The sequence below is a fragment of the Rattus norvegicus genome, chromosome 11 (genome assembly GCF_021556685.1).
Source record: "Rattus norvegicus strain SHRSP/BbbUtx chromosome 11, alternate assembly SHRSP_T2T, whole genome shotgun sequence".
NCBI lineage: Eukaryota > Metazoa > Chordata > Mammalia > Rodentia > Muridae > Rattus > Rattus norvegicus.
The window spans coordinates 54367454-54389008 of NC_141544.1; the positions used below are offsets into that span (position 1 = coordinate 54367454).

General features: G+C 36.1%; 1 protein-coding gene across 1 annotated transcript in view; it reads left to right on the forward strand.

Moving 5' to 3' along the window:
- The window catches only part of Epha6 (Eph receptor A6), a 962116-nt gene extending 942140 nt beyond the window's left edge, over nt 1-19976 (forward strand). The window contains 2 exon segments of the mRNA NM_001419529.1: nt 6589-6738; nt 8269-19976. Of these exon segments, the coding sequence (NP_001406458.1) occupies nt 6589-6738; nt 8269-8383 (265 nt within the window). The 3' untranslated portion in view covers nt 8384-19976.
- The last annotated feature ends 1579 nt before the right edge of the window (nt 19977-21555 follow it).

Genomic DNA, 21555 nt, shown 5'->3' on the forward strand with positions numbered 1-21555 from the left:
TGGCTCTTCTCTGTTCCTTCCCCCTATTTGTCCTCTTTGCCACAACTCTCAGGATCAACCTTGTAGTCCCCAATTCCACATAGGTATAATCCTACAGAGTCCCGGGCTGTATCTGGCTACCTGAAGTTTAATAGTATGTTACCTGATTACTGCCCTGTGTCCTTTCACTCTCTACCTTCCCCGCCCTACCCCGTCTTCCTGCACATTCATTAGCTATCCTTCCCAATGCTCCAGGCTCTGATATCTCCTAAGCATACTAGGTTGCAGCCAGCTAGACGCTCTTTTTGGCAGAACTGCAATGCAATAGTGAAATAACATTGCTAAGGCTTGGTGTATATAGGTCACTGGTACAGCCCCTACATAAGCAAGCCCCTAGCTTTCAATGCCTAGTACTGGGAAAAGAAAAATGAGGAAAGGAGAAAGGGTGGGTTGTTGGGAGAACATTTCCAATTCTGTCCCAGGCCCTCTGCAAACAATTTTTCACAATTTTGTGCTTTTAAACATCAGTTTAAACATGGTATCTGGGAATAGCAGCACTTGCTCAGATGGACGGCACTGGTCTGTAATACTCGGTGGGATCATCAGTCATGTTCTGCCTCAGCCAAGGCACATCGTAAATATTCTCACTGTGGACTGCCTATGGCTAGGGATCTTGCAAACTTGTGCTGCTTAAGAACTTTAACTACTATCTTCCTCAGTACACGTAAGAGTATGGTTGAATTTTCAAGCACTTGGTTTCCAGTGAATGAAAAATGTAGGGAAAACAGTCAGACCAGCTCTGCAATGCTTCTGCTTCGGAAAATGAGAACCCTAATTGCTATCATCTTGCATTCCGATAACGATTTTCAACAATGTAATATACAGTTTTTCATCCACTTTCAAAAGATTTTTGACAAGACGACCCAGGCAATGTACTGTTGACATCTACAAAATTGTTTACGTCTATATATAAGTCATTGTGAAGTGTTTTATTTTGATTTTTGTTGCTTGTACTTTGTTGATGTTTATTGTACAGAAATAAGTGTCTGGTCAAACCTGTGCAAACACTGCACAGGAATCACCTTTGTGGAAGGGAGCTGAGATAGGAAGTATCGGTCAGCAGCCACGAGAGTCCTTCCTGCCTATCAGAGGATCTAAACTGAATGAGCTACTGGCACAGGACGATGATAACACTGACTATCGCTGTGCTATAAACAGTCATGACCAGTGCTGCTTGTTGAAACTATACTGTGTGCTGATCATCGTACCCACCGGGTACTATCATTACTTGCTGTTCCTGTGTCTTAGACAAGGAAAGGGACACTCCAGGAGGCCATTTGTCAAAAGAACACAAGAAGTTAACATGAGATTAGTAACAAAGTCCACCAACTCCGAAGTCCATAGTCACTTAGACGATGCAGAATTGAATAACGTAAAATCTCCAGATGTTTCACTGTTCTGAGCATATGAGTATACTAAAGGAAGGTACATTTTTATTTTTCCAGTTACATTTTTCTTTGGGCTGAATAAGACTTCATAGGTGAAGTTTATTAAAAGCTCCTTAAAGTATTTTGGCTGTAGCACGGCCCAACACTTCATTCTTTTTACCAAGTAAATACAAAGATGTAGAGCACATGCCCTCCCACATAGAGATTAAAAACATTCTCTTATACTCCCAAAGCATCCTCCAGCAATTTGCAGCCACTTGAAAAACACTAGTTGAGAACAGGTCTATAACTGCAATAATGTAGAGCGATGAAGACATAAGGAAGGAACATAGTTCCAGAATTACATCCTCGGGGTTTTCTGTAGATTGGGTTTTCTGGTGCTGCACACACGTGTTTCTCCTTTCTGCTTGCAATGGCAGGCATTGCTAGTGGGCAGGACTTTTTCATGCTCCGCTCAGATCCTGCTGTTGTTGTGTGGTGCAGGAGATCAATGCCACGAAGATAGGATAACGGCCACCATCCGTGCATTACCACTACATGGGATATGATGATCTTTATCACTTGAGTATTTCCTCAAAAACAGGAATCTTTCTTTGAGGTCCAGTGACTTACTATTCTCTCTTTAGGAACCATGTGCTGGTTATTCCACTCAGAATTGCGAGAGATTATTTTAAAAGCATTATTCCTGCCATGAATTTATCTCTTCATGTGTTCATAGTTAAAAATTTGAACATTCTTCTAATGTTTACCAGTTATGAATCTTATTATGCTTATTAAATAGTCTGAACAATTAAAAGAATTACAAATATAAAATCTAAAAAATTAATGATCACACTAACCTAATAAAAATCAATGATCACTGTGCAAATACTATTCATTCTTTACTCATAGGCATTAAGTAGAGGCAGGATACATTACATGTTTCTAAGCATTCGATACTTTAGAACACTTTGAGCCAAATCATGCTTTAATTTCTAGTCTCAAAATTATCTCGTGAATTAGTGGTCAAGTTAAATAATAGGCATTATTGAAAAGAATGCAATGGAAAATCTTGAATAATTGAAAAACTGAAGAGTAAAATTTTCTTTCAATGATTGGATAGGTAGTGTTTATATCTTCAAGTGTTGGTAGAGGAATTAACCAGGTATAGACAAGAACGGCCACAGAGTCAGGAGGACTTCATGTGAAGATGGTAATAGACCGGAGTGCTGAGAGTACAGATATGAGTTGCTATTTCCAGTGTACAACACGCTGTGTGAGCTTCCGGCTCTGTTATGAAGATGCTTCACGAGAGCGACTCCACTAATCACCGAAGACCAGTGATTTCTACAATCTCAGCTGAAAAATAGACTGCATTTATCACTGTACAGGTTTGATAAGGAAGGGCATTTGTTGTTTATTAGGCAGTGTTCTATAAAATTCATGTGAGGATAGAAGTGCCCAACTCTGAAAGCCAGAATATAGCAGCATTTTTCAACTTCAGTATAAGATAAAGTGAAATAAAAGTTCCCACACAGCAGCCATGAACAATGTAGAACCCCCGACCTTCCTAAATCAAGTGCCAGCCCAGCTGCAGAAAAGGGCTGGGAGGAAACTGGGCTACTAACTGTGTGGGTGCAAGAAAAGAAATTGTGATATTACAAGAATTTGGGAGCAAATGTAAATGCTTTTCAATGAGGAGTTAGGCTATTATATCAGTCACTGAAAGAGTGTTTGTTTTTCCATTATCTTTCTATATCAATGACATCAAATTAATGAATCACATTTCTATTCACCAGTTGCATTAAATTGTGAAACCTTAAGAGCTACTCCAGTGTCATCTCATATAGAGAATGAGACTTATCCAACTTTACCTGTGCAACAAGAAGAGTGTGGACTAGGTGTCAAGGTGCATGTCTATAATCCCAGAACTCTAGAGGTTGAAGCAAGAGGATCACGAGTTTGAGGCTAGACTGAGCCATATAGTGAAATTCTATGTGAAACAAAGAAAAGAAAATAAGGAAGTCGTAAGAATATGAAAGATATGTCACTTCAACAAAATCCTCTAACAAGTAATTGCAGTTATTAGCGCCATATTATTCTAAAATAAGACATTCACCTTAAGGGTTCCCTGATCTTTTGAGAGTGAGTCTATGAACTGCAGCAGTGTTTCCTAAGAAATAGGCTATAGACACTAAGTAATTCAAGAAAGTTGTGCAGAGGCTACTTTGAATTCCCTTGCATATTCACAGTGTAGACTCAACAATCGGAAATTCTCAAGAATGCTGTCATTTAAAAGTCTAGGTAGTGTATGCATCTGTATTAGTCAGGTGCTGGAAGAGCCTCTCGGAAGACAGCTATACTAAGACAGTCCTGTCAGCAAGCACTTTTTGGCATCAGAAATAGTATCAGGGTTTGGTGTCTGCAGATGGACCTCAAGGTGGGGCAGTCTCTGGATGACCCTTCCTGCAGCCTCCGCTCCATTTTTTGTTCCTGTGTTTCCTTTAGATGGGAACATTTCTGGGTTAAAATTTTTGAGATGGATGCTTGTCACCATTCCTCAACTGGGGCCCATGCCTACCCTGGAAGTGGTTGTTCTCTACAGGTTCTCTCCCCTCAGTTGGGTATCACAGCTAATGACGTCCCCGCTGGATCCTAGGAACCCCTTGCTTCCCTGGCATCTGGGACTTTCTGGTGGTTTTCCCCCAGCAGATCCCTACCCCCGTACACTGCTACATATTTCTATTCATTTTCCTGAACCTCTGGACTTCTCTCCTGTCTCTTCCCATACCTAACCATGACCCCACCCCCACCCCTTTTTTCCCTCCTCCTCCTCTCTCCCTCCCAGGTCCCCCAAGGGCCTATAACACCAACCAAGGAGTATACATGGATAGGTCTTCAATTTTCACCTTAGACGTTCATGCTCACTCCTATCTATATTTTATCAGAAAGGTACCAGAGTTAGACAGTATGTATAAACCCAGATAGTCTTCCTTCATAGGTTTAGACAAGCATTTTTGCATATTAGCAGATTCAGTTCCAATTTTCACAATTAAAATATTGATGGCAAAAGCTTGATGAAATATTTAAAATATTGATGTTCAAATTATGTGTCTACAGATATTTTCATTTATTTTAAAATATATTAAGAACAAAATAGGGCTGGAGAGATGGCTCAGTGGTTAAGATCACTGACTGCTTTTCCAGAGGTTCTGAGTTCCATTCCCAGCAACCACATGGTGGATCATATGAGATCTGATGCCCTCCTCTGGTGTGTCTGAAGATAACTACAGTATATGTATATATATATATATATATATATTAAATCTTAAGAAAAAATAATTAAAAGTTGGACTAACTTTCAGTGTCTAATAAAACAGTTTAGTCATTTACTTGTGGTAAGAACCTTTTTATTATTTAGTAAATATTGATTTGAATCAAATCATAAATATATTTTTAAAGATCATTAATGCTTTACTAGATAATGTAAGTTTTGTATCTAAGACTGTTTAAATGAAACATTTGTTGTAACGCATCTGTTATTATATGAACACGTTTCCTACCAAGTATTTTTACAAAAATCACAATATTTCCGTGTTTCCATGGTGCTACTCTATTTGGTGGGATGAACCTGAAAGCGTAGAACCTCAAAGTGAGACAGAGAAGAGTATCACGCAATGGCCAACACCTCGGGCACCACCTGTTGCTGTAAAATTATTTTTAAAAATGCTGTCTTTTATCCCTCACTAGGTCCAGCAACTTAGTGCCCCCAAGATACCTGGTAGATATCTTCATCTCAGTCAGCAAAGCATATCGCCCACTCTGCTCCATCCCATATCACACTGCCGATAGCTACTCTCTGAGCCTGGCATCAATCTCTCTACCCATCTAGTTCCCAAGGCAGGTTACCACCATGCCAGAAATACACGTCCCAATTCTGTGGCAGCCTAATGTCTCCAGCCACCACACACTACTCTTGAATTAAATTAGATCGCCACATGAAAGAACACACAACACAATAACCTCTGATCCAATTGATAAGATATAATTGCCCACCTAAACATACAAAGCCCTGTACACATCCATCTCTTAAGAACATTCATAACAACCTGTAAATGTGCAGAGAGGAATCTTAACGTCTGCTTCCATGTTCTCTCTGCTGCTTCTCCTTTCTTGCTCCAGTCTCCTCGTCCTCTCTAAAACTTTTCTCCCCGCATCCTTCCTTCTTGTCCAGTGACAGGCCTCGTTCTATCTTGTACCTGTCTACACCTGCATAATGACATCATCCTACACATCACACAGTTTATATTCTGAGGGTATTCTGAGGGCTAAGCAAGGTCAAATGAACAATGTTCACTCGATTTCAAGTTATGTACAGTCACAAGGATCAGGTCACATGAGTTTAGGCTTTTAGAGTCAGGAGGACAACTCATGCTTGGAAATATTATTCTGAATAATAATGGGTAAGATGACGGATAATCCAAAGTAAACCCACTCCTATTACTACAGCTTGGGGGGCCATGAATAAATCCATGTTATGGAGGAACAGAGGTCACAAAGACTCTTGTCTTGTTTCCTTGCAGTTTGCTCACAAGCTCTCAGAAATCTTCTAACACAGCTTCAGACATGGATGGAATTCTGGCATTCCCATAGAAAGAAGACTACAGTGTTTCACTAGAAAAGCATAAGCGCAAATTCCTTAGTTATTTTACTATGTTTTTAATTATATTCCTGCCAACTTTAGCTAATATGTGTGTATGCTATTTATAAACATTTGCATACATGCATTCTTTCATATCTTTCCTGGGTGCTCCAAAATAATGCCTTTACATTATTCTTAAACTATAAAAGATTCTCAATTAGAGTGCTTTTGCAGATACTTTAAAACTAAGTTGATCACAATATTACTATTTCAATAACTATCAATACTTTATCCTTGGCTTGTTAGCCCTCACTTTATTAATTTTTGCTTTATGTTATGGCTTCATATCTATGCTTTGAGCTAAAGTACTCATACACTATGCTTGGATATTTTTATGCAAGTAAGTTCTGTAATACCAGACATTAGTAGACAAAAGTAGAATTCATTTAAATAACGGGTAAAATATTCGATTCAACAATATTGTAAAAGGTGTAAATAAAAAATGACTAAGTCTGACTTACCTATTCTACTTCCCTGTAGAATGCCAGAATCCCCTGGTGATGTTCCTGAATATCCACTGTTTGTCACAGTGGGTGACTGGCTGGATTCTATAAAGATGGGGCAATACAAGAGTAACTTCATGGCAGCGGGTTTTACAACATTTGATCTGATTTCAAGAATGAGCATCGAGTAAGTAATCCTAGACTTATTACTGTAACTAGATATTCTGCTCGTGGATTGCAAATTCACACATCCAATCAAGAAGGGCTAGTATGTGACTTCCGCCATTCCTGATTATCATTTTGGTAGGAGCTGGAAGTTACTCTTTCATCCATTATTCCTCTTAAAGATTATATGCAATTCAAATGACTTTTTTTGACATTGTAAATGTTTCAAAAATGCATGTTGATCTTATTCACCTCATATTACATTAATATAGTGTTTGTTGCCTTGGTAAATTATTGGTCATATATACTAGTAATGCACAATTAATTTATACCATCTTTATTAAATCGATCGACTATTACAATGTTACTTTAGATTCCTTCTATGTATTATCATGATCAGACATTTTCCATTGTTTCAAAGATCATTCATTACCTACCCCCAATAGAAGATTGTCATGTACACACAAAACAAGAACAGAGAATAATATAACAAATTCCAGTGTACTACCACTAAGTCTGCGAGATAATCCACTCGTAAAACAGTTGAAGCTCTCTACATACCCCACTTCTATCACATCTCCTACCCCACCTAAAGTCATCACCATTCTGTATTAAAGTTTATTAGTCTGTGAATATCTTTCTATATTTCATATAAATTTTAACATTCATACAAAAGGTTGTGTATTATTCTTGCTTTTTCCACCCAACCTTTGAGATTCCATTGCGTTAATACCTATAAATCTAGTTCATTAGTTTGGGCTATTCTGTGGGGTTTTCTTATATGTCTCAGTATTTTTAAAACTTTTATTAGTATAAGTACTTCTGCATTGTGCAACTTTTTTTATTGATTTGTTTGTGTACCTCTTAAACATAGAAGTACAATTGCTGTAGGGTTAGAATATATATACAGTGTAGAATATGCATGTTTCCACTTTTATTTATTTCTACAAAATTGCTAAATTTTGCTTAATGTCGTTTTTTCAAATTACAAAATGGCTACGAGAATTTAGGTCATGCTCACATTACACCTTTACCTACGTGCTCAGCATTTTCTATGACTGTTGCAGATTTGTATAAGTACTTGAAATATAAACAGCCCTATTCTATAGAGATATAAACATTCTCTCTGGATATGATTTTTTTATATCATTAAATCTGAGATTACAGTATATCTTATGGAACCAGGAAGAAGGAAATATAAAATTATTGGTACTCGTTTACATGACTGCTTAACAATTAACCAACGTGGATTTGTTAAAATGTGACAGGGTACAGTGAACTAGACTGTTGGGGGGAGGGCGGCAATGGGGGGAGGGTTGGGAGGGGAACACCCATAAGGAAGGGGGGGAGGGGGATGTTTGCCCGGAAACCAAAGAATTATTATTAAGTATTAAATAAATTTAAAAGAATAAAAAAAGTGACAGGGTACATATTTAACATAGCTAAGTATTCATTTTCTTTGACTTGTCTTTATTAACTCTAGATGCTCAAAACCTCTCCCTTCCTCTCTCTGTCCCTCCCTCTCCTTCTCTCCCTCTTTCCGCTCTCTCAGCGATATTAGACGAATCGGAGTCATACTCATTGGACATCAGAGACGAATAGTCAGCAGCATACAAACTTTACGTTTACATATGATGCACATACAGGAGAAAGGATTTCATGTATGAAAGTACTATAAACACCTGTATTTTGTGCCTCAGCATTTCTACAAAGAAAACTATCCCCTCTACGACTCATTCTTCTGATTCTCCAGACGTCCCTTCACATCCCACAGTATCCCGTTCAGACTATGGCTGCACACCTTGCGTTTCTGCCTCCATCCGGGATTTCAATATCATGCTACACAGGTCCTCTCTGAATAGCCTGCAAACGAAACTCTGGCCCACTGCAGATTATCACTGCGTAACGATAGATAACTCAGCATGAATGCGTGACTTTGTATAGAAATGTTGGGGAAGTGTTCATGGACTTAACCTGAAGGAATTTGTCCTTACGTGTGGCATCTTCAGAGACGTATGTGGAGTTTGATGATAGATAAGAAGGAAATAGTTGACCATTCTTCCATGTTTTGTGATCAAGTAGCTTTCAACTTCACATACTTCTTTTTCAATAGAGTTACTCAAATCTACAGGTTGTGCTGTTGTTTTATTTTTAATAACTGTTGGTGCCTGATGTTGTTACAATGATTTGCAGAACTAATTAATGATTCCATGTAGTGCAATTGTGTCAGGTGTGAATACAGTATGGAGGGCATTGTTGGGGAGGGAGACGGACAAAAATACTGTGCTTTTAAATCTTCTAAGGCTGGGTTTGTCTATATTTTTTAATTAACTTTATAGGGTTCTACACATTTCATAGTAGGTGATTGTTTAGAGGCTTTTCCCCCCTCTAATTTTTTTACTAACTGTACTGTATTTCTCTAGTATGTTACAAGAATCACCCTTGGAAAGACTGAGAGTGAATCCATTGCTCTAAAAGTTTTCATAGATGGATGCGTGGAGTAAACATATGGCTGTTCCCTTGAATTCATGGTCACAAGTTTGAAAAAAAACAGTTATCAAAGCATTGAGAAAATTAATTGTTCACAGGACTTCTTTGAATAGGCCTAACATAGTAGACATAGATTTAATGCGAGATGGTTTACTTGATTTAAGACAGCTTAAAGCCGCCCGAGATAATAAATGTATTGTGTTGGGTGATGATTGGTATATTTTCCAAATTTTAAAATGCAATGTTTTGTTCACAAAAATAAGTTACATGAACACAGTTTTCCAAATCTTCTAAAAAAAAGATGGATATCACAAATATGATATAAATAGATCTCACATTTAAGCATATAGAAATGCTTTTAGTGTGTGTGTGTGTGTGTGTGTAAACCTTGGTCTATCATAGAATATAAGAACACATCTGAGGTGTGTTGTCATAATCACCTCTGAAGCTTGCAGCAAAAAAAGCAAATATATTTTTCCAGTGAATTTCTCAGCTTCTCAAAATAATGTTCCTTTTGAAACAAATTTAATGATAAAATCATCTGCTCCCCCATGAAACTACAAAACTTACCATTGGGATGAGTGAAGAATAAACCATGTATTGAGGGAGGAAAAATGCAGAGCAGGTTGTCTAAAGATGCAGATTGGGTGAACTTTTATGTGATGTCAGAGAGAAAGATATCCCTCTCCGCATTCCCAAACTCCTACCTAATTGAGAGAGGGTAAAGCTATTTCTACTCAACGAACCTCACTTCCCCTCTTAATTCTTGTTTGTAGGATTTTCTTATTGTCCCTTCATACTGGATTCTTCCACTCTGTTTCTTTAGCTGATCCACCTCTCTCCTTTTCTTTTCTCCCCTTTTATTGCTGCTTAATTTTTTTCATTCCGAAAAAAGGCATGTATGGAGATAAAAGGATGTCTTTAGCGTATTCTTTAACTGTACTGAGAAGGGAAAAGTGGACATTCCATCACTTTTAAGTAAGTGTGTTAGAAATAGCTAACAACATATTCCAGCCACCTACATGCATGGCCATACGTCACTCATAGACTCTCTGCAGTTTGCTTGATACATTTACACAAATCTGGACACACTTAGGGGAAACATAAAATTTCCATATTTATCTGAATTTAAATATCTATGAAATGATAACAGATATAAACAGATGATTAAATTTATTAATCATATATATTTATTTTTATAATACAACAAAAATGTATTTAGAAAAATAAAAAATAGAATAATACGCTCCATCATAAGACTCTGTCAGTAGCAACTGTATGCCTTGATGAAGTCAATTCTATAATAGTATTTAAAGGTCTGGGGATTTACATTCAGTGATGGCACGATTTTTAAAAAAAAAAACTTATTTTCTTTCAAAATTCTGATGATGCAATTCTATTTCTAGTTAATTTGTATTTCTATCTCATGTCTTTTCTGACATGAAATACTTATTAGATACTTATTAGAACACTTTCCTTTTCCTCTCCCCCCCAATATCCTCTTTCAAGTTTTATGAAACTATGTTTATAATTTACCAAGCTATGAGCATGATAATGTTAAATATACTTATAAACTTTATCATGGGCAGGGTAAGGAAGAAATACGTATACAATTAAGCAGAAATATTAAAATATAACAAGATCTATTTCTTTGCTGCATAGTGGTCATGTACCCTGTGACCCAGGGGGAAGTTAAGTCCAGGAATAATAACAATGGCTAAAATAACAAATTCAGCTGAAAATAAACATTCTGAGAGTTGCTGGTGCCTATGTGCAAAAACTAAATTTATTTCACACATACAAGGATGAAATAATTATCCCCAAATAAACTAATGACTTTCATAATTACAGTTAGGCACGATCTCTTATAACTAACGTGCACAAATACATTATGTACTTGCCTTTAAGAAATCTTAATAGATTCTAATGAGCGAATTTTTGGAATTTTGAAAATCATGCCATGTAAATTTTTATCTGCTTGATAATCAACTTCTGGTCTATAGTCAAAAATGTAAAATGAATGTACAATCAAGAAGAAAGAGGGTGTATTTAAATCATTCAACTAAAAAATTGTATAAAATGGTGACAGTGTGGCAGGGAGGGAGCATTGCAGAGCTGCCTTGTCACTGCTGATAACTGAGTTGTGCATGCTACAATCACAGGTTTATTACTTTGGGTCTCACTCCTTAAAAATCTACCCAGCTGTAAACTGAATAAGGCGGTCGCAACTCGAGAGCTCACAGCCCGTAATAGAAAAGAAAGCCAAATTTAATCTGGGAAAAGTTTTTATAAAGTTCTCTACAGCAGGGATAGTGAAGAGGAAATTGCATATCACCCAGCCTGTGTCCTAAATGTCTACTTTGATATCTCTCTCTATTAAATTTACGTTCTGTGAGAAAGTCGGTTAAACTCTCAAGATTTTTTTTTTTACCGGTATTGTCTTTTTTTCCCTCTTCCTTTATTACATTTTTAGCCTCCCTGTTTTCTGTTTAAATTCCCCTTCCTATCTCTTTCTGTCTCAGGTTCCATCAACACACTCATTATGTCAACACAGCAAAGCACAGCAAGTCTATAAAGGCCCAGTAAATGTCCGTGGATGGGGCTGGATGGCGGGGCCGGCTGCAAACCATTAAAGCTTTGATAGGCTGGGTCTTAGCACACAAATGGGAGCTTCAGGTCAGAGGGCGAGGGTTCTGACTCTGCTTAATAGAAATTAAGCACAAAGGAAAGAAAAATTCAAAATGCAAGATAATTATTTTCTGCTGCTTCAGTTAGCTCAGGAAGTCTGATATTAAATAAAAAAGAAATTAGCATTTTAAGGACCAAATGCTAACGTATAGGAAATCTGTGTATTTCTGCCGAAAAGAGGTTCAAAGCTGATGCCTCACTTCGTACGTTATGATCACCTTAACTTTCACAACACGAATGTCATGTATATTTTGATGCTTTTCCTTCAGAGACTCTAAACCATAGAGAAGTAGATTGGGCACAACTGAGGACATTTATTTTGTCTTTCAGGCATTGAGGTCATAATTTTTCCTTTTTATAATCAACATTTGTGACATCCTCTATCGTTTTTATAATGTTCAAAAGAGGATAAATTTTCTTTGCTATCATTGAACAAATAGGTGGACAAAACCACGTGCCTCTCCTCCATACAAGTATTCTTCACAAAAATGAATTTAAGCACACTGTCATTCGTTTCCACTGATCCTCGAGTTTAAATTTTAGAGACTGGAGACTCCTTGCAGTTTGCTATGGTCCTCTGCCACGGGGGATTAGATCTTGCCACAGAATAAGAATAAACACACAGGAACTAGCCATGTGTGGATCGCACTTCCAATCCCCCTCAGAAACAGATGTTTCGATTCTGGTTTGGTAGAAGGAATCATGCTTGTAAGTTCTCTAAGTTACTCTCATCAGAAATCCATCCATATATGAACTCATTTCTCACATAGCCTTTAAAAATATCATTTTTTTCCCTTCAAACCAAACCTGAAATTTTAATCTCTACCTGGAGCTGATTTTTCTAGAAAATGTAACAATATGTACTTCAAAGCTTGCATAAAATGGTTTCAAATTAACCAGGAAAGGAAGTGATTGCTCATGCCTACATCTAACAGAGGCACCGGGGAGAAAAACCTTAGACTGTATAAAACTAAACATCCAATCTTCCTCTTAGTGTTCCCTTAAAATGTCAAGAATTAGTCGATATTTTAAAGATTCATTAGAAAACTAATGGGGTTTTGTTATAAGGAGATGTGGCATGATACATATGTCTTCTGGGAATAAAGATGAAAGGGTTTAGGATACAGGTCATCTGGGTGTATTTAACTAACCTTTTATACTGAGTAGTAGTTAGATAAGAATTATCATTATGTCAAATTATTTTGAGCATCCTTACACCTTGGCTTGAGTTATCTATAACAAGGCTTCAGTTCTTTGCTCTCGAGGCAAATGTTTTGTTTGGTTGTCAGATTGCTCTTTTGAAATCATGGAATATATCTAAATGTCTAGCTTTTGAAGTTACTGCATGTTAAAATGAAGCAAGAAAGTTAAGAGAACTAGAATTTAGAAGGGAGGAAAAGGACATCTAAATAAACTTCCATTTTTCAAAAGAGAATCTGACAACTTCAAAGCTTGGGCATGTCAATTGTGTCGAACCACTTCTCTATTTAACATATTCCAAATCAAAGCAATTTTTATAAGCAAAACGAAGAATGCCCTTACTTAAATTGCTACACCCATTTGTCAGATTGCCGTCTTTTCTTCAAAAGGGAACTATTTGTTTCATAGTGAGGAAAATCTAAAAGCTGATTCTCCTATCCTTAAGCACAAGAAGTCTTGTTGTTGTTGTTGTTGTTTTGTGAGAGGGGTTAGAATAGCAAATGAAAACAATATCACAGAATGATGCTTAAGTGTAATACAGAGAATTGTGCATACTAGGATGGGGTATATGTGAACCACATTCCCAGGGCACATAGTTTCCAGTTTCCTATTAGCATATAAGGTACAAGTTAACCGTACATTTATCCCACAAGTTGTAAATTCAAAAAGTATTTATTCTATTAACGGTAGTCTCTCAAGTAACATAATCTGTCCTTATCCATGTTTCTACATTGATTTTTATCTCCTAGTAGTCTTTCATCACAACAGCATTTTTAGGTGGTGTGTAAATCAGAACAACTGAGAAGTGGGAAACAGTACTTCAGAATCCTATTCAGCTGGCGTCAGGATCTCTGTTTCATTATCCTCACAGAAAGGAAGATGCAACTCTGTCTCCAGATAGTAAAGAAAACTCTGGACACCTAAGAACCATTGTTGTCTATGAATCCCATTCAGATTTTATATGTAGTCACAATTGTTTTTATGAGTTACACAAGAGCTTATCAACTATTGTTTGTGGTTTTGTGCTGATGCACAAGCCCAAGATCTTTCCAAAGAAAGCAAGTACTGGACCACTGGGTTTCTCCCCTCACCACTGCTCATATGTGCATTTTGTTACAAGTTTGTCCACATTTGTGGTTCCCACATAAGACACTCTTTGGTTTCCTGTCTTCAAGAAAGAGCTAATATCATTTTTAGTGTTTAAAATCATGTTATATGATGTGGGGGAGAAAGCCAATTCCTAAAACAAACCATAAATGTCAAGGTTTCAACTGAAGTGCTCTGCTGCTTCTATGATGTCATGAATCTTTTCTATGTTGAGTTATTTGTAAAATTGGCTGTTTGTGTTCCGGACAGAACTTGATTTCATATATATTTCATTTAAATATATCTTTATCCAATCTTAAGAGATGAAACAGTATAATTTTATTGCCTCAATTTATCATGGGTAGTAGTATTTGTTCCTTATAATCCTCATCCCAGGATAGTCTTATCAAAGCCATGATGACATTTTAACTGGGCATGCTTTATCCGTTTACATATATTTGCTTTCCTTTACTAAATCTGCTTAAAATAAGGTCTTTACAAACTCGAAGAAATAGAAACCAGTAGCTACTCAGTGGCTAAGGATTGTGTAACTGAATGAGCTATATTCCCATCAAGGAGGTTGATGTGATGATCACTGTTTAAAACCAACATGTTTTGATATGATAAATATCATTGCCATAAACATTCAAAGTATCATTAAGACAATGCTGAATATTATAGACAATGAATGAATAATGAAGCTTTAATTTTTCCTGTACTATATGGAAACCACTTAATATATATATGTTTTTCTTTGAAGTTTTTAATATGTTCTCTCTTCCTGTGAGATATATATACATATATATAGTTCTTTAAAGAACATTATATCAATATATTGACACTATGCAAAACTGTCAAAACTGTCATTTACTTTTTATAAAAACATAGAGCTTCCATTCAATTTTATGTTTTTTCTTTTAAATTAGACCTTCAAGATAAATAGAAAATATAAATAAAACTTGAAATGGTATCATTTGGGGGCAGAGGGGTACAATATTAGAGCAGTAGTAACAGAAATGAATATGAGGAACACTCGATTTTAAAGATCATTGAATGTGTTTCATTTCTGATATCATATTAATCATTTTGCTAAAATGACTCCTAGATTGTGACACTGAAAATATGTATATAGAATATAAATGCATTTGAGAAACTTACTTTCCCATGAGTTTAGTTTTCATCTTGAGCTAGGAAAATATCAACTGTTTAAATTTTGTTTTGAAAGGGTATTTTTTTTTATTATATATACAGCGTTCTGCCTGCATGTATACCTTCGAGCCAGAAGAAGGCACCAGATCTCATTACAGATGGCTTTGAGCCACCATGTGGTTGCTGGGAATTGAACTCAGGACCTCTGGAAGAGCAGTCAGTGCTCTTAACCACTGAGCCATCTCTCCAGTCTGAAAGGGTAATATTTGACTAGTAGAGCTTACTAAATTTTGGTTATGCTTGTAGTAATGACTTCATATTTAAAAAATGCAAGCATAGTATTAACTATAACATTAATGACAAGTATTACAGATCAAAAAGTAATAAAATGACATGTTAAAATGGTTCCTTCATTTAAAAAGAAAATAATTCAAAAAGCAGCAGCTAACATCATGTCGTATTGTTCTTATTGGCAATTTTGAAACTTAAATGCATTTTGAGAATGTGGATATATAAATAATTCTATGAAAATATATATTCCATTTAATTAAAAAAATCCTACAAGACCATCCAAATAAAACAACTACGTTTTAAAAATACACTTTTTGATTTCTACTTTTCTACATTTCTAAGAAATGTAATCAAAAGATTTTTAAATAATAATTCATTAAACATACCTGTCAAAATATTTTATACATGGTAATAAATTACTCAATTCATGGATTTTTTTCACTCCTGTCATTAAATTTAAAACAGTTTTAAAAGACACTGAAAAACCAACATGAAATACAGTATCTTCATAAACATTTTATGTTACACTTTGATTTCTACGTGACATTTTGAACGTAGAATGCTTATGTTCTTTCTTTCCCCAATTGCTTTAGAAGCCACTGATAGGAGTCTGAATTTAAAGGGAGTGTTTGTATTGTCAATTTTTTGAAATAGAGTCTCACTAACTAGCCCAGGCTGGCCTCAATACCCTCCTCCTCTGTTCCTGGGTGTTGAGAATATAAAGTTGTGTATGGGGACTATAGTTACACGTTTTATATTTCCATTCACTCACATAACATTAGTAACCTTCAAATTCTCAAAAAAAAAACAAATTCATTATAGTGGCTAAAATTTCCTTTTTGTGGTTCTTCTTTTAACTCACACTAGCCAGATATCCTGTAAGGTCAGCTCGAAAAAGCAAATTGTTTTACTGTCCCAGTCGGAGAAACACAAAAAGGGAATCCACAATTCACTCAGTGAACTTAGGATAGTAATGTATGCTTTTTCTAGCTACTGGTGTTTATTTGATGTTTAAAAGTTCACTGAATACGGTATTCAAACAAAATCAAATAGCTATTGCATTTTTATAGGACCTTTTTATATAGTATAAATAGGATAAAAATTTTGGTTTAAAAATACTTGTACAGCTATATTAAAATGTCATATGAAAAATTGAAAGGAACACCCATGAAAGGAGTGAGAACAGAGTTCTCACAGAGAGAGCAGGGTAGAGTTGTGAATCTGGAGGGGGTGAGTATATGAAGAGAATGATACAGTGGAATGAGGGAAACCAGCAATTGATTTATCGGTAGTGAAAAAAGAGCTTTAGAGTCCAAAAGTCGAATTTGGTTTTGGCTACACAGTGCCATAAATAACTAGTAGATAATCAAATGGAACTGTTATGTGGAGATTTGTAGGCTGAGGAGATAGCTCAGCAGTAGATTGATTGCTTTACTCACAAGCTTGATGACATGAATTTAAATCCCCCAAGCCCCCATTTTTAAAAATCTGGCACCATGACACTCTCATAGTCCTACAGTTGGTAGGTGTAGACAAGAGGGTCCCTGAGGCTTGCTGGTCCGCCAGTTTAACTTAATTTTAAGTTCCAGGTCAGTAAAAGACCCTGTCTCAACATAATGGTGGATGGCAATTGAGGAACGTCAGTCAAATTTGTTGTCTGGCCTCTACATGCACACACACACACACACACACACACACACACACACACACACACACAAGCTGTTACATTTGAGTGTTGAAGGACCAATTAAGACTGGAGATCAAGAACTGAAGTCCATTAGTCTATGTATCAGTATTCACATTTTTAAGACCAAGAATAATCTTATATAATAGAAAAGTAGGTCCAGGATTGAGCTCAAAATGATTCTAGTGTTTAGGGATTAGACAGAGATCAAGAAGCTACTAAAATAAAAGTTTTTATTAATAAAAATACAGGAAAGAGAAATGCAGCTGATTTGGTGCTTTTAAGTCAACATCATTGCTAGAGAGATGGCTTAACAGTTTATGTATACTGTTCTTGCAGAGGTCCTGAACTCCGAACTCTGTTCTAGCAATCACATGCGCAAGCTCACAACAGTTGGCCTATCATAGCAGCTCTACAGGATCTGGTACTCTTTTCTAGCCTCCTGTGGCATCCCACAAAATGTCTCTATGAACACAGATACATGCATACAAAGTTCAAAATAATAGTAAATCTAAAAACAAAACAACAACAACAAAGGAAAAAAGTCAAGATCATAACCAAGTGCTGGTCATTGGATAATGGCAACTTTGTCTAGAATGCTCTCTTTGAGGTCCTTACTGAGGGCAGTCTCTAGGAAGCACTGAAGTCAAAGCCTGAGTGCAATGGCTGAGAAGACAGGTAGGAAATGGAATCAGAATTTGTGAGCAAGTCATCAAAAGTATTTGGTGTGACAGAAGCCAGGCTAAATGGGACAGAGCAAAGGAGCTGTGGGGTCAGGAAGAAGAGAGTCACAGAAAAAGGCTGCAGTGATTCGTTGGTATTCAAGCCGAGTAAAGAGGCTGCTTTTAAAGAAGCAGAAGTCCAGTGCAAGGGAAAGGACTGAGCAACTTACAGCTTATTTGGTAGATCTGTGGTGGAAAAGGCAGAAGATGTGGCTGTGTGGATAGTTTGATTTAGAGAAAAGTCAATGGGGTTGGGAAGGGCGTGTAAGTTGAAAGTGTAGTTGTAAGTTGTTAAAGTAGGAAAGTGTGTGTGTGTGTGTGTGTGTGTGTGATATTTGACTTTATGCATAGTAAATAGTGAGGAAAACGAAATATTTCAAAGGCATCTTCATCGAATAGTTTAAGATATCTTACTAGAAAACCCAACACTTGATTCACTTGATTTTTCCAAGGACTCTAATGAGGTTTCTCTGCCCAGATAGTAGAGATTGAGGACTTCTCAAGGGTACCAGGATTTGTCCTGTTTTCTTACTTATGTTTGCCTATTACAGAGTAAATGGCAGAAACATTTGGTACATGTTCTATCAAAAGCTATGAAAATTAAAACAGTTTTAGTCCTAAAAGAGGTTGCAGTGTTTATTTACCTGGACGGTATCCTCAAATCCTATTTTAGAAGTGCTTAAGCTCCTATCTAAATTAAAAAAAAATAGGGGTGAAGATATTGACCTTTTAGGAGAAAATATTTTTGTTTTGTTTACATCTAGAAAACACTGTAAAATATGTTGTCATTTAGAAGAAGTAGACAGGCGATACAAGGGTATTTTGTTAATTGTCCCTCTAGACTTAAAAGGATTAAAAAAAAAAACAGTGCTGGGTGCTCCATTTCTGGATAAGCTGTAGCCAATGTGTGGAGATTTAAAGATGCATATTTCTTCTTTGGCTTTATGTGAAATTAGATTGTGACTAATGGGATAAGATTGTTCCTCATATTTTTGCTACTCTATTATAACCTAAAATATAAATATGTAAGTATATATTCCTATTTGCTTAAACACTTCAAATATTTAAACCTTCGAATTTTAAATGGTAGACATTCTCAGTGCATTCAAAATATTAAATACAAATGTCTTTGTGGCACAAATCCTAAAAAAAAAATACTAAATAGTGTATTCTGTATAATACCTAGATAATATCTGTCTAGACTTATTTAATCCTCCTCAGAGATTATATTTTACTAATCAAAATCTGCAGCCACAATACTTTTCCCTGTAAGTTAAGGATTTTTAAAATCTTTCCTTGCTAACGGACTAGAGGTTATCATTCTTCAAGTGTCTAGTGCTATAGCTATGTATTTCGCAAGAGGGTTTGGATCTGTTTGTGACAATGAGGAGGGATAGCACCGCATCATGTTTTCTGTCTGGAATCATATGACTACTTAGGGCATAAATGTTTCTCCAAGGTCGCTTGTTCAGTCGATGTTTCTGTTTTAGTTGTAATTCCAATATGGTAGAGACACAAATGCAGCAAAATGGCGCTACTGGAACTGCAATCTCCCCTACTACCTACTTGACCAGAGCAGTGAAGTACTTCAGTTTCGTTGGAAGGTGGTACTATTTTCATCTTATGAAAAACTATAATATTCCATGTAAATGTTCATGTGCTGGCATGCAAACAAGGCAATAGTGTTATAGAATGTCTGGCTCCCAGTATGAGGAGTTGTTTATGGTGGATTGAATTATGCTTGTCATCTAGTTGCTGAAAGGATATGGTGTTTAGCGAAAGAACCTGCTGAGCAATGTAGTAAGATTTTTGTACAAAGTACAAATTGCTAATTATTGTATTTTATTTTTCTATGATTTCCTAAAAGGCATTATCAGGGTCTTACAGATGGAGAAAGCCTGTTTATTAAAATATCTATTACCAAATAAAAGTTACAGTTTTGGTGGTTGAGTTTGTGATGTTCGTACTGTTATATGCAAGCATATTATTATAATTTACTCTTTAGTATGTATGTCCAGGTGTTGTTTAGAGCTGCAGTAATTATGAATGCAAGACATAGTTGCAATTTTTCCAAATAATTACAGACTTTAAGGTCTAGGCATAAATTCACAGAAATCACTATAATTAATGGATACTTATTTTTGTAGTGGTTTTATACTGGCAAATATTTTGTGAGATTTGGGTGAATGGAAGTATGTATTACAGAGGTAGTTTATACAGGTATATAAGCAACACACACAACATAAATCTTTAGATCATCAATGTCCATTACAAAATTTCCAATAAATTATAAACCAGGGCTTTTTCCAGATTCCTTATGTTGCTGACAAGAAAAAAAAAAACATCTGCACCATCCTGAGATGATTAGAAGTAACATATCCAGTGTACCTCACTCTTTTATAATTGTTTGACTGTAGCTACAAGCCACTATGACTTGAGCAGACTTGAGAAAAATCACATACTGTTTTAAAAGCTTGTTGTGCTCACAATAAAATTGAGAGAGTCAAACTAACTTTGTAAGTCAAGTGGAATTATGTCCTGCTTCTGGGTTTTCCCAAGATAGGTTACAGTTGCCAACCATCAAAACAGCAGATTCAAACAAGTGAAATATTTACACTGCTTTAGCGTTTATCTTTCCAACATTTTTTAAATTACCAAGTAGAATTTAAGAGTCACGTGAACTCTTTAATAGCTAAGAACAATAAAACAGCAGATCAACTATGCTTGACTAAACGAAAAAACAACAATAAAAAGACTGTTCACCTTTTGTTGTTAAAAATTATCTGAGTTGAATATGAAGAGATGACTCAATGGTTTAGAGCACTCGTGGCTTTCGCAGAGGAGCCCTATTGGAGTAACAGTCCCCATATGGTGGCTCACAATCATCCCTAATTTCAGTCCTGGTAGATATGATACCCTCTTCTGGCCTCTCCGGGCACCAAGTATTCATGGGGTGCCCATGCACATAAGCAGACAAAACAAACAAAAAAATAAAGTGAATAAATCCAACAAAAGTAATTTTTAAATATCGTCTAAGTTTACTGTAAAGTTGGTTGCTCAGTCTGTTCTTACAGTTTTAGTTTTCTCCAAATGCTTTGTACATTAAAAAAAAAAAACAGCTGATAATCTCCATCTAAATGGGGCAAAAATAAAATTCTGGGACATATGCTCTATTCTATGTCTAGAGAGAAAATATTATGTAAGCAAATAAATATCCATGTTTTGTCAAAGCGAGCCAAAAAGAAGTGATCAAAGAGAAGTGGTTTAATAGTTCCCTGTATATTGGGGACTTCTGCATTTGGGGCAAGAAGTTAAAGGACAACCACGCCAGCGCCTGAGCTGATTTTCTTTGGATAATAAAAAATTTCACAACGAAGGAAACATATCTATTGAACACTTGCTATCTATTGGTCAGACATATATACATACTCTTTTCTTTCCTTAGTCCTCAAAACCACTAGATAAGATACAAGTTTTTGAAGATGAAGATGAAATATACACAAAGAGTAATTTTCTAGACCACAGAGTA